Here is a 14,543-nt window from a genome sequence, read left to right as displayed (position 1 = left end):
AAACCGCACCGATACCGGCGACCACGTCCGTGTTCTTCGTGGCGGGACAAAGGGAACGCGATTCGCGGGACACTGGGTATCACTCGTTTTCGGGGATCCACCATTATTTCGCACTCTCTCTCTCTCGCTCTCTTTTCTCTTTTCTTTTTTCTTTTTTCTTTCTTTCTTTTCTCTCCGTTCACTACGATCGATCGCGAACACACGGCGCTGCGTAGCGCGGGTACGTGCGCGCGTGTCGGCGTGGCTGCGTGTAGTATCGGTAACAACGTGTAAGGCATAGCACTTGCGGGATATGAACGTATGTGTGTTTTCAGTTTGATCGCGCGACCCGACGCCGACCGTGTCCGCGAGCCCGAACCCGTATCCGAACGAGCCGGGCCGGTAGATGCGATCCTTTTCGCTCGGTCGTCGGTGCGGGTCGTGTCGGGTCGTGTCGGGTCGAGGCCCGGGTACACGAAGAAGCACTGTGTCACTATGCCCGTATCTCTGTGTGTCCCTGTCGTCCGTGTCGTTCGGGTCATCACCACCCGGCACCACGCGGGCCACGATGCTGGTTGTTCGTCGGCTGATAGGCCGTGCGATTAGTAACCGGCCGACGCGACGGCGGCGACGAGCTTCAGAGGGCGAGCCATGGAAGCTGATACAGTTTGACGAGATCTCGACGGGGCTAGGCTGAACGCTGCGGCGACAGAGATAGAAGAGGCACGCTGGCAGGGCCCTCCCCGTCGAGCGACCGTCATACGGGCGTCTCGAATGTTACCTGGAACAAAGTTCAACGGACAATTGTAAAAGCTCGTTTGCGTGATCGTTCGAGGTCAGCAGAGACCAGGCTCGGAAGGTGTTGGAATTTATTTCATAAACAGAACAAAATGAATCTTGTAGCATGTATAGAAAATTCGAGACGGAAAAGTAAAACAAAACGCGGAACGACAAGCTTCTAGAAGTTTCGCGAAGGGAGTTTGTAGGCAATCACGCGGGGAAGCGACGCGAGGGGAGCGCTCGAAAAGTCGAATCACGCTTAACGACCGGGTGTTGATTTCACGTTCGCGGATAGCAACGAATTTATATAAATAGAGGGATCACGGAGGGACTCGGCCTATTTGCTATTCCGAGAGAGAGGACGAGGTAAGGACCACGGCCGCTCTTGGTTAGCATTAGCACCCCGGCAAGAGAGTACGGCGATAATACCTGGACGCCTGTCGGGAGAACGGGAGAGGACGGGAGTCTGTTCCTGGTCGCTCGTTCGACATGGAGAGTACGGCGATAATACCTGGACGCCTGTCGAACGAGAGAGAACGGGTCAACTCCTGGCCGCCCAGGGCTCGGCAGGAGAGTACGGCGACAATACCTGGACGCCTGCCGAGAGGGAACGGAAGAGTGTTCCTGGCCGCTCGTCTCGACAAGGAGAGTACGGCGATAATACCTGGACGCCTTGTCGAGCGAGAGAGGACAGAGCATCTTCGGATCGGTTGCGAAAATACCACGGAACCTAGCTAGAGTATACGTGTGATGAGAGAAAGTTTGCATGATTGTGATTTATAATGCGAGCAATTTAATGAATTTATACATATACCTCACTTTCCTGTACCCCTGTTCCTAACCCAAAAATAAATTCTTTTATCCAGCATATCCTGATTAAATCCTTACTCATGGCTACAATCTGTTATTTCTTTAGAAGGAAGGATCGTTTGAATCGGCTTTTGATATACATTGTATCTGCAGTTAATATACATTGTATGTTGTCCCCGGCATGGGACCCTCGATCCTCTGTTGTTCATATTGAACTGTTGCTCCTCTGTTTCGTTTTCTTGTTTCATTCGCGACGTTTCTCTCAACCCGTAAAGACGTGTCTGACGACGTGCTATTAGAGAATTTGTTGAAATATAATCTCTATTCCGTGTGCTACAAAAGAGTGTGCTTTCTTTATATATATACCCATATCCCATTAGAAGGCGTGCGAAAGGAATGAAAGGGTATTATTGGTCAGGCCAGCCCACGCACGCCCGCACACGCTCGCACAGTTCGGTCGCACGCATTCGAGCTGTTCGCTGAGCACGTTATAACTGGATGTGGATCTTCGTGCGAAATAAACGTTTTCTCAATTTTAAGAAACAGGGGCCAAGGAAAATGTTCTTCCCTTCTTTAATAATTTTAGTGGGTTGACAATAAAGTGATTTCTCTGTATACGTCGCTAAGGCCTGGGTGATAAACGTCGCGGAATTATTGGCGACAAATATAGAGAAATTACTGTATAGCGTTTCTAAACCTATTCTGCTCATTCCTTCGACCGGAATCCAACAAATCGTAGATAAATAGTTTCACTTAAGGTTAAATAAATGAAATTTCACTCGAGAATAAATAAATTTGACAGGGTGGTCAACTTTACGTTATAATAGAGTTGAAAACTGTGTTTCGAAAAATTTTCTTAAAACCATTGTTGACACTACAGGACTCGCCAGAATGGCGGCTTCCGAATTCTTTTATATACGAGAATTGAACAAATTGATTTAAACATACTGTTGTTATTTCTGTAAAGTAAAGTAAAATAATCTTTTTCATAGCATCCTAGATCTAGCACCAAGTATGGAACAGTTTGTGCAGTGACAGTACCGTGTAATATGAGAAGTTTTACACAGTCTGGTTAACAATACAAACTAATTGAAACCTGCTACCTTCTAAATTGTATGAAACATGGAATTTGCAGGTATCGTTGCAAACACACCGGGCGTCGAATTTTAAAAGTTGATTTATTATTTCAAGCCATTTTTAGCAAACGAATATTTGCTTTCTATTGCTCTGGCTCGGAACTCAATAGCGATTGCCGTGTCATATGTATACCTTGCAAACACTATAGGCCAGGGATGTTCAACTGTTGTCCCGCGGCTTCCAATTTAGCGTTGCTCGAATGTATCAGGTTACATCCCGCCACGGCTAGCTACATATTTTCTATTTCGCTTTTCCATCACCGCTTTTCATTCACACGTGAATACGTCCGAAACTCAGAACGAACGACACAGATCGTGCTACACCACGCAAGTATGTGATCGCGATCGCCTAGATTGATGAATATGCATTGAAACAATAAATTTTACAATGAAAATCTTGCTACACTAAATTCTTACTGTTACTGTTCTCCATTCATCGTATTCTTCTTTTGTCACGTATTGAAGTTGGTAATCGTGAATATACATGTAGCAAATGAAAAAAATGTTTTCTGTATCCACATTTAGTCTGTACTTTTTCTGCATTAATATATTAAAAATCGTAGAAACACAGACCGCTCGTTAACCACTCGAAAAATAATTATAATTCCACTAGTAGGACAGCATACAAGTTATACAGTGTGTCCCACGAGCTCTGTCCACCTGAATATCTTGGTTATTTCAAACAATACGAGAAAATCTTACTTACAGAAGTTGTACGGTTTAAGAAACTACATAATATGGTATAAATGATATTCTTGCAAGTGGAGGCGTAGAGAAGATATAGAGGACACCTTCGTTTTTTTAAATGGAATGTCCAATTTTTTATGCTCGATTTCGATAGATTGGCGTATTCTGAGTATAAAAGTACTGAAGTGTATTTGTCCTAAAACTTACCGTTGCTGAGATTTTTTATCTAAATGGAACAGGGAAACTGAGTATTTAATTTGAACATAATTTAACGTACGAATTGAGGCTGTGTATCAATTGCATTGGCTAAGCAGTGTGCATGTATTAAACTAAGAAACTATCTTCTTTGTGAAAATTTTCATTTCCAAAGATTTAGAGTAGGATAGCTCCTCAGACGAACGATTTTTCAATTTCAATAATATGTGGAGAGCCTAAGTCCAGCTAGATTAACATTTCATCTACAGCAAATCGATACTTCGGTGCTGCAGCACACAGTGGTGTGATACTTCGATAGCTGCATCTGGTCCTCATTGCTTGGCTGTCGATATCTCCAGTTCCCTTTCAGCTTGACGCACAAACGACAGTTATCAGGGCCTGTGTAGTTTCTTGAACGATTATCTCTCTCCGCAGCAACGCCGGCTGATAATCACGAGCCGCGCGAGAAGGTCAGAACGAAAAGTCAAAGGAACTAGGTGGAGCATTATCGCGATTGTTCCAGAATAGCCTGCGGAATTTGTCATTTCTAGGTGCTGTCGCTAACAACAATTCTGGCTGGCTGCATAGATGAAACGATTACCGTGCCGCAGAATGAGCCGGTATCATCAGTCACTTTCACGCGACATTGATTGAAAAAATGAAACGCATTTCAAAGTACTGTTGCATTCACTTTACACTCACCAAGGTTATTCAGAAAGTACATAAACTTGAAATGAACGCAGACAATTCTTATTTTAAATTTTATTTTTAAGATCCTATCTTCGATAATATAAATTTTGTTGGTAATATTTATTTCCTCTTTGGTACACATTTATAGGTAATAAATAGACTGTGGATTTTAAGTATTTATAACAAAAAATAAGTAGACCAAATACAAAACAGTAAAAGCATTTAAAGAATTTAAAAATACTATTGTATAATTTTCATCTATTAAGGAAGGAAATAAACGTGTATGTAGCTCCTGTATTTTGCAATTAACGCAGACAATTCTTATGCTGCATAAATCCGTATAAATCGTTCCACCTTTTTGCTTGAAATTGAATGGGTTCAACGAAAAATTTCGTCTCTTTTTTCCATGTGCATTGTACTATAGTCACGAGCAACCGTTCGTTAAGTTCTACAGAAGAATTTCAACAATTTCCACGGTACTGAGATCCCCGCAGAAAGCATTTCTTAATTGGCAAGAACTCGGATCCAAGGACGTGAGAAATCACATTTCGTCCGGGTTAATGTAATCACACGGGCACGCTTTGCGTCGCGATCGGCTTCAGATTAACCGGCACAGACTGCAAGATAAAAATGAAAAGACCACGTCTTAATATCCGGTTACCAGCGCCGCTTTCCCTCATTTTCCCTCGTATCACTTCCATGTATCAAGAGTAATTGCTTTTTAGTTGCTTTCCCCGTACCCCGTTACAATCTCATCAGTTGAACTGATTAATAACTGGATTGGTATCAGGACCGGTAACCCAGTTTCCGAGACAGAGCCTCGATTCTCTTCGTGGCGTTCTTGAAAAATTTTACAGATTCTTTGTCGGAGTCAGCCGGAGATGCTTAATATACACCACGTGACACGCTAATGACACATGCGCGCACGTGGCTGTGAAATATTTAAGCGTCGCATGCGATCACGTCGTTCTTAATATTCCTCCTAACGCGCGGTCCTTTGTCGTATCAATCGTCGCCATCGTTCAAGTTTCCCGAACAAATTTGCTCTCGCATCAGCCCGACGTTTCAGGCGTTTAATTGCCAGCGAATATTTGATATTTCACTCGGAACGCGCGCCGAGGAGTCGCGAAACGTTAACTCGAATCACTATCCACAATCCTCGGAGCGTAATACAATGGATAACGATACAGAGCGTGTGTGCTTTGTATCGTATTATTTCCTTCCAAGTGCAACATTTGCTGATTTTAATAGCGGCACTGCGGATCCTTATGCATTAACTGCAAGAAAAGTAAGAACACAATTGGAAAAGTATATAAGGGGGTCTAATGTGCCCCAAATCCAAATTGATCTTTCTTCGTAACAATCGATACGGCCCCCGAAGAAATCCCTCTGTGGCAAGTTTCGAGTCAGTACCCCTCCCGCAAGGGTAGTTATGGGGTGGACACCCTTCAACGAATTATGCCCTGTTCCTTCTGTTCAGCTCGACGAAAAATTACGACGAAATTCACGAACATCCTACCTGATAGCACACAGAACTGAGAATTTTTTCCGAATTTTTTACCACAAAATCGATTCTGAAAAAAATTCCAAAAATTTAAAATTGATGGTTTTATATTGAAGTTATCCATGTTGATATTATTATGGTAGTTGGTCTTATTATGGTCATTGACATGTATCTTTTCGGATTAGACAGGAACGTTTGAAGAATTGAAAATTTCCAAAAATCCGAAAAAATTGCATATTTCTCTTAGGAGTTTTGGAGATACCAGTTTTATATAAATTCAGTAGTGTGCTATTGTCGAAAGCAATATTCTTCATTTTTTTCAGATTTTCTAATTAAGTGCATAATAAAATAAAAACTCGATTTTTTAAAGTATCTCTTTACTCTTCTGTAGGTATATTATTAAACACTTCTATATTGAGGGGAACAATGTGCATAATTGAAAATTCAATTCAAAATCATGGGATTCCATGAAACTGTAAATAATCATGACGAACTGAATAATTTTCATGGAGCTATCTCGAAGGGGTAGTGAATGGTGAGATATACAACAGCTTGCTCTAGTCTGGCACTATATTAAACTGTAAGAACCATTAAGCGCGTCCTTGTTTTCGCCAGAAGATTATCGGACTTCGTTATCGTGTGTCGGTCAGGCATTTCTGTAGCTTTTCTCGGCGTGCGTGCAGCAAGCCCGACATGCAATTTTCTTGCAGGACCTTTACTTCATATTTCGTAGGATTTATAATGCGCGCAACTCCATCCGAGGATTCTATTTACGGACCGTCTTGAACCCACGTGTCCGAGGTTGCGTTCTGTTGGGTGAGCATTAATTTAAGCTTATACAAGATTTTCTTGGCACCTGGTGGTTAAGAGTCATTTCGAACCGCTTTCCCCGTTAGGACAGCACTGAACTATTCTTTATAAATAATGTGTGCAACATAGGCCTCCAATTCACATGCATTTACATACACTTATGTTAATATTCGTTAAATGCTGGGCGTTTAACTCCTTGCCATATAATATCCAGTCAGGCTCGAAATTAAACTGCAGATTGTATACAGTTACAACAAAAATTAACAGGTTAAATACAAAACTGAGAAGATATAAAAAACAATTCAAGGGTACTATTACATTATTTTGGACTTTTTAAAATAATTTAAAGAGAAACTACATTTTTATTTAACTTCTAGAACATTTAGGAATTAATTACATATTTGATAAATATAAATTTTCCTTTTTTTTTTTCTTAAAAATTATTAGAGACAAAATCGAACATACAAATCGTAAACAAAACTGTATGGCAAAGGGTTGAACCGAACTGGTTTGTTTACGTCTTCTTTTTCTGTTTTGCATACTGCCATTCACAACTGACGATTAAGAGTCATTTGTTCTCCATTAGCCGTTGCCATGAAATTACCTATGCTACAAGCAAAATGTTAGAGTATTTGTCCTACATTATGTTAGGTTATGGCCTCCACTGTTTATTTCTTTTTAAATGTCATAGTGTTGCAGTAATTTCCTGTCATATAATACTCATATCAGACTTACACTGTATTTTTTCTACTATAATAGAAAAATTCTTCATTTTACATCGTATTTGTTGATATTTAGTCAATATTTGTGTGATATTTTTTCTTAGAAAAATTTAGGACAACCGGCAGAAATTTCGTGAACAATTATTTAAGGTTGTGTCGGATCCATTTATTCCATGCTATTGGAAATTGCTGTTTCATTGCTCTAATTTCGAATCGTTACGTCCGCTGTAAACGGATTACAGTGCCATTTATATTCGCACATTTTACGATTTTATATCGCGTGTATATTAAACGTAACTGTATTACAATTTGCGTAATTTTCATCTATATTTGAATACAGATATTTATTTCACCTCTATTTGGTTTTAAATAAATGTACGATCGAGTATTGGATTACTAGTTTATCGCATGATTGCTGCAGCTTTTTGTTAAGTTTACACACTCAATTTAAAAAAAAAAAAAACGAAAAAAAATATAAATCACACAAGAACGTATCTCACGAAAACAATTACAGGTAATACGGCAACCAACAAGCCTAATAATAATTTATTGCGTGTCAAAGATAAGCGCATGAAATATGACCAAAATTATAGTGCAATCTGATACATTTACCAGAGTGTGTGGAATTAAAATATAGCTTTCCGTGTCTCCAGGTCGCAGATAACGATAACAAATTTTGACGTAATTTGTCACAACAAAACGTAATCAGTTCAATTGCTGTTTCGACACGTAAAGACCGGGGTATTTACATTTGATTACGAAACTAATTACACTGATATCTGTAATTCCCGTCTGTACTCTGGAAATGTACAAAGTTCATTTTGCACCCTTTATGTTCGCTAATTACTTGAATAAATTCATGCGAATACATTTATTCGCGCGAAGTAACAAAATGAATTAACTGAAAATACATAAACTCTTAAATTAGTAAATGTGCAATAAAAGAAACATAAAACGTTAGGAAATCGTGCAATTTATGAATTTTGCTTTTGTCATTTCTTGTATAGTATGCTTTTCAATGTCTCGAAAGAAATATGACCAACGATTGTAGAAGATTTGCATAATGTGTGGAATCTTATTTTCTACATGACTGTTAGAAGAATTATATTTATTGCTTACTGTTATCGTATCACATGCTAACGAAGTAAATGATAACACGCGATAAGGAAAATGTGTATGTATATTATTGTTTGCATTGTCCTTACACCTGTCAGTTAGGTGATTTATGAACAACTGTGTACATACGTCCATCGTAAGTAGGATAAGACAGCTTGTGCCAGACATCTTCTAAATATCGATTCTTTACACTACTCTACTCTTTAAACCTTTTCTTGCTTTGCTTTGTGTAATGTAGTTGACAGCTGATGATAGTATTTTGGTTACGATTCATCGCAACTATAAAATTATACTTGTTTCAACAACAACAACAAGAGAAGGCTATTAGAAATAGTACTTTAGAAAATCTTTCACACAAAGTAAGGAGAAATTCGTAATGAATAATACCACAATATAAAACTTATATATTAAACGGCTAAACTTTACTTCAGGAAACCAGAAATTTTTAACTGTTTTTTATGTAATCCGTTAAATTTTGGCGAGAAAACGCCGAAAATCCAAATTTTAATCCTAGGAGATCAGTAGTTCAAAAGTTATGAATGTGTAAAGATGTGCGATTTCAACGTTTTGAAAAATCCAAGTTTCGGTAAAGACGAGGATAAAAATACAATATTTTACAGCAAAATTAACAATAGAAACGATAAATAGTGGACTGTTTTTACTATATTTGTTAATGTTATGCATTTGGGCTGAGGCTGGAGTTGACTTGACGGTGCCATTTACTGTCCTCATTGTATATTTTCGAAGTGCTTGCGGGCGACGGAGTCATTTAGACTTCCTCAGGACACTTTCCGTCACCTCATTCTCAACGGCAATTAATGAATCGCGAGAACTCACGCAATGCAAGGACTTAGATTTATGGGTTTGTTTTCCTCCAGGTAAAAGACCTTTCTGTAGAATCTCGACAGAATAAGTATGCGGAATTATGCATTGTGTGCCCGTGGGCGTTGTAGGTTCCAGAAAAACAGCCCTATATTTCTATTGGTTTTTTATTGTCTCACCTAAATACCTTTCCTTCCACAATTTTTGGACGGAAAATCTGCACTTTCATATTGGTGATTTTCGAAGCTTATAAAAAAACGTTGTCACGAACATACTAAAACGACTCTCAAGAACCAATTTATATTTTTTGGAAATTATGTCATTTTAAGCATCGAGTAATATTCTTATAACGAGTACCTTTCAATTTTCATTTGTAAATATCTCAAAATTCGAAAAATCTTTTCGATTTGTACTCGTGTTAAAAATATGCATATTTTTCGATGTTTCTTGGGACCAAAGAATGTTTTCACATTTGTGTTAAAATTAGATCGAATTTATTATCGTTTATCAGTATTATTTTATTTGTTTGGCCTACAATGTATTGTATATGTCTATGCATTTCCAAAGTGATTCGAAACTTTTGGCTGACCATGCATAAACGAAGTATTCCCGATACTTGTTTCGTTTTTTAAATCTCGTAATTGATGAACTCACTCTCTAAATGTCTCGTTTGCTTTTTTACGTTCCCTGTAAGGCACTCAGTAAACAAGCCCATGCCTAGTTGAGATTGAATGCATCGCATTCATTTTACTGATGGAACATCGCCAACGATACAATGACTGATCACTTCCACAGCATGTCTGAGCCATCTATTACATGCACAATCTTTCTAAATTCTGAACAGATGATTGATCATTATCGCACTGCAATTTTATTTTCATTCTCTGTGTCAATGAATATTCTATCTGGTTCGTATTGGAAGCCTTGAGTATTCAGTGAAATAGCTTTTCAGTTTTTCATAAATAATTTAAGTTTATGGTAGAACCAAGGTTTTTACAGACTTTCTTTACACTTTATATGATGTCGTAATTATTACTGCTTACATTAGATTCGTAATGTGATCAATTTACCTCATAAAAATTTTAAATTTCAATCATATTTAACCTATCTAATCTAGCGTTGCTAACATTTAAAGTTTCTTTACAATTTATATGATGTCATAATTATTACTGCTTACATTAGATTCGTAATGTGATCAATTTACCTCATAAAAATTGTAAATTTCAATCAGATTTAACCTATCTAATCTAGCGTTGCTAACATTTAAAGTTTCTTTACAATTTATATGATGTCATAATTATTACTGCTTACATTAGGTTCGTAATGTGATCAATTTACCTCATAAAAATTGTAAATTTCAATCAGATTTAACCTATCTAATCTAGCGTTGCTAACATTTAAAGTTTCACAATGATTTCCTACGATACTCAATGATGTTTCATTAATTAATTCATGTTTAAATTAATCTGTGATCACCAAAGAACATAAAACTCCACAATAATTTTACTATTGGTCAACTGAAAAAACGTTCAGAAAGTTTTTAAAAAGATATTGAAAGTCGGTAACCGGTTATTGACCTAAGGGTTGAGCCTTGTACAGCCAACAAAAATGTAAAGATATTTTAAAAACTGTAGTGTTTAACATTTTTCGCACAAATTCTTATTTTGAGACTATAAATCGGTACAATACTGAACACAGGATGACCACAGGAAAAAAAATTGCATTTGCTATTAAATAAAATTGAAGAGAGTGCGGCGCGGTGTAGTATGAGAAAAGAAGCACGAAAATAAAAAAACTAATTAAGCGCACAAGTCCACGTTCTTAGAACGAAGTGAAACGGTGAACAGGTTAATGAATTTAGAATTTGAAATATTTTTTTCTGCAAAATTTGATCCAGCTCTGATCGGAGCATACAGCGCGAGTGTCAAGGACCCGGGCGAAAGTCGTCCTGCGGCGAACGTATAAAAGGAAGCGGCTAAAAGAGATGACAGAGAAAAACGAGAGTGGTTGACGGCGAGCCGACAGTTAGCAAAATTCCGCCGGTGGCAAAGAAAGGGGGACGCGTCTGAGCGTCTAACGTTGCACCATTTGTCTCTGTGAAGAAGCTAGCTCCCTGCCACTTCTGACTTGAAGAGTCTAGCGCGGCTCTTTCCGTGACAGCTGCTCTATTCACGAGTGGACAACAGCCGGGGATCTCTGTTCACTTTGTTGCTATCTTTTTTTGCGTGCCAGGGTCAAGAATGACACCATCTGGCCCGAGCCGCCACGGAGCGAGCCGACGGTAACTCAATATCGGTCCACTTTTCCTGGCTCGAGTACGCGCCGTAATTGAGTTTTTCCCGTAACGATATATTCGTTGCGCTTTTTCCTCCGGACCGCGATTTATGTCGCGGCTCTCGCGCGAGACCTTCTCTCTCTCTCTCTCTCTCTCTCTCTCTCTCTCTCTCTCTCTCTCTCTCTCTCTCTCTTTCTTTCTTTCTTCTTGGCCTGGTCTCGTTCTATCACTAGATCCGAAGACGAAGAAACGGGCGAAAGCTCTGCTTCGATCCGGGACACTTAATCATCCCCCCTGGCGACGAGAAGAAACGACGCGGTTGAAAGGCGTCGCCAGGTTCGGTGGCAATCTGTTCGAACCCGTAACCGGAAAAGCCGAGAGATAAACAAAAGCTCGAGATACATGGAAAATGTGCTCGAGCTATTGAACAATGGTGCCATTCAGGTTTTTGCGGGATCAGTTGCCGTGTCCAAAGAGGTTGGACAGCTTTTTGCTGGATAAAGATAAACAGCGGACGACAATACCAACGGGGAGGAGCACTCGTTGAATAAGACACTGGAAGTACGACGCGAAACCGATGGACATTTTGCATTAACATTCTGCTCACGAAGACTTGATGAAAAGTCACGTTCTTTCTACCGTATAGAACGAGATTGCGTCATGTAGTCGTGGAGATATCAACTCCTTTTTTCTGAAGAATCGTGAGACTACCACATTGTTCCTGATCGTTCGTAGAACAATTGTTCTTTTTATCCTGAAAACAATTAACTTGCACATCACTTACGTTTCTTGTTACGAAGAAGGGTGTACATAGCATTTTTTGGAGTGTTAAAAATTAGTGTTTGTACAATCGATGAGTCAGGACTGTCGACATACAGTCAACCCAGTTTTATAATACAAAGTGTCACTGTAAGGGAACATTTTGAGCATCACTTGCAACAAACATCATTTACAGAGAATAAGTAACTATTAGTAGCTATTAGTTTTCACCCTGTATACCCATATAATTTGTTATTCAGAGTTCAATTGTCTCTTCAACTTCAAGATTAACAGTCACAATAAAGAAACAGTAAAGAAGAGTTTCTTGACCTTTATATCTTGACAAAAAAGGAAAACAGGAAAAAAAAACTAATTATTGAAAGCCCCTCTTGACACCATACTTTCATCTCAACCATTTTTTCATACACCAAATAGTTTACAAGTAGTTTAGGTGAATCACCCAGTATAAATATGTGTGAACATAAAAAGATGACGTAGAACTACGTTACTGGTAATCAGCAGATGACTCATACGAAATGTAAAATACCTGTATGAAGAAGGGTTTATGAAATAGTGATTACAGTATTTACTCGATATATGTCCCAAATATCTAGCGGATGAAAGTCACTTCTTGAGGGTCCATGAATCAAGGCCACTGTCCTTTGCTGTCCTTTTCAGCGTTCGGCAATGTCTCAAAGAATAGTATCCTCTAGTCGATATACAGTGACTCCCATAAATATTCGGACACTAGGTATAACTAACTTTATGATTTAATAATTCGTTTGTTGATAAAGCAATCGCCCTGGAAATTGTTTCTAGCAATAAAACATTTACTAAGGATGATAAACATATATAATTTATTTGAAAAATATATATACGTTTCATAATAAAAATTATTAAACGAAATAATGGACCATTTGTGGCTCACAAAAATATTCGGACACGTATTATATTTCTCTGGCAATCACCTTCTGGGGACGCGATATTCCAAGAACGGGAAAACGTTTGTTTACAAACAGAATCTCGTGGACCATTAGATGTCCATGCCACCTCACTGCTGTCAGTAGTAAACGTGAATTCGTTCAAAATGGGTCGCAAAGGAAAGAATACGAGTTTCGATGTGTGGCAGCTTGTAATTTTTCATCGAGAAAAAGGAAAAACCTATCGCGAAATTAGTGCAATGCTTCGTATAAGTAAGAGTACTGCTGCAGATATCTGTCGACGATTTTATATTGAGAATCGCATTGATTCTATTCCGCAAACTGGAATACCAAGTCTCTTATGTACGAGGGAGAAAAGCAAAATTATTCGGAAAGTGAACAAAAATCCGCGCTTAAGTGCTCCAAAACTAGTTAGTGAACTATTAGGCGAAAGCTCCAAAAATGTTTCAGCCGAAACAGTTCGGAGAGTGCTGAGGCAAGCTGGTTACAATGGAAGAGTAGCTAGAAAGAAACCATTTATCAACGAAAAGAATATTGATAAACGAAAAACCCTTGCAAGAGAGCTAATTTCTAAGGATGAGACATGGTGGAAGCATGTCATATTTGCTGATGAAAGCAAATTCAATCTGTACAATTCCGACGGAAGAACTATGATGTGGCGGAAAGCGAATAAAGAGTTTAATTTTGAAAATACAAGAGGTACAGTGAAACACGGCGGAGGCAGCGTAATGGTCTGGGGTTGCATTTCGTCATATGGAGTCGGTAACCTAGTTTTTATTGACGGTATCATGGACAAAAATCATTATTTAAATATACTCAAAAATAATTGAATTCAAAGTGCTGAAAAAATGGGGCTTAATAATACTTTTAAGTTTTACCAAGACAACGACCCCAAGCACAAGTCACGTATTGCGCAAGAATTTTTATTATACCGCTGCCCCAAAATTCTTCATTCGCCGCCCCAATCGCCGGACCTTAATCCTATCGAGAATTTATGGGATGAATTGGATAGAAAAATTCGAAAAACCCCAATTACATCGATAGCTAAATTAAAACAAAGACTTGCAACTGAGTGGTCGAATATAACTGTTGAATATTTAAAAAAAATTACAAACAGTATGCCAAACAGATTAAGACATGTTCTTAAACAAAATGGTTATGCCACGAAGTATTAAACAAATTTTGTAATGCTAAATTACATTATCTAAATTGAAAAATTAATATTGTCCGAATATTTTTGTGAGCCAAAAATGGTACATTATTTCTTTTACTAATTTTTATTATGGAATTTATGTACATTTTTCAAATAAATTATTT

General features: G+C 38.4%; 1 protein-coding gene across 1 annotated transcript in view; it reads right to left on the bottom strand.

Moving 5' to 3' along the window:
* Positions 1 to 557: 557 nt before the first annotated feature.
* Positions 558 to 14,543, bottom strand: part of LOC143353696 (popeye domain-containing protein 1-like) — a 98,442-nt gene continuing 84,456 nt past the window's right edge. Inside the window, exon 7 of the mRNA XM_076787202.1 lies at positions 558 to 760. Coding sequence (XP_076643317.1) covers positions 737 to 760 — 24 coding nt within the window. The 3' untranslated portion in view covers positions 558 to 736. The remainder of the gene's footprint in view (positions 761 to 14,543) is intronic.

Source organism: Halictus rubicundus, chromosome 4 (genome assembly GCF_050948215.1).
Source record: "Halictus rubicundus isolate RS-2024b chromosome 4, iyHalRubi1_principal, whole genome shotgun sequence".
NCBI classification, from domain to species: Eukaryota; Metazoa; Arthropoda; class Insecta; order Hymenoptera; family Halictidae; genus Halictus; species Halictus rubicundus.
Note: the sequence above shows the minus strand (reverse complement) of the source record. Positions and strands in the feature narration are given on the sequence as shown.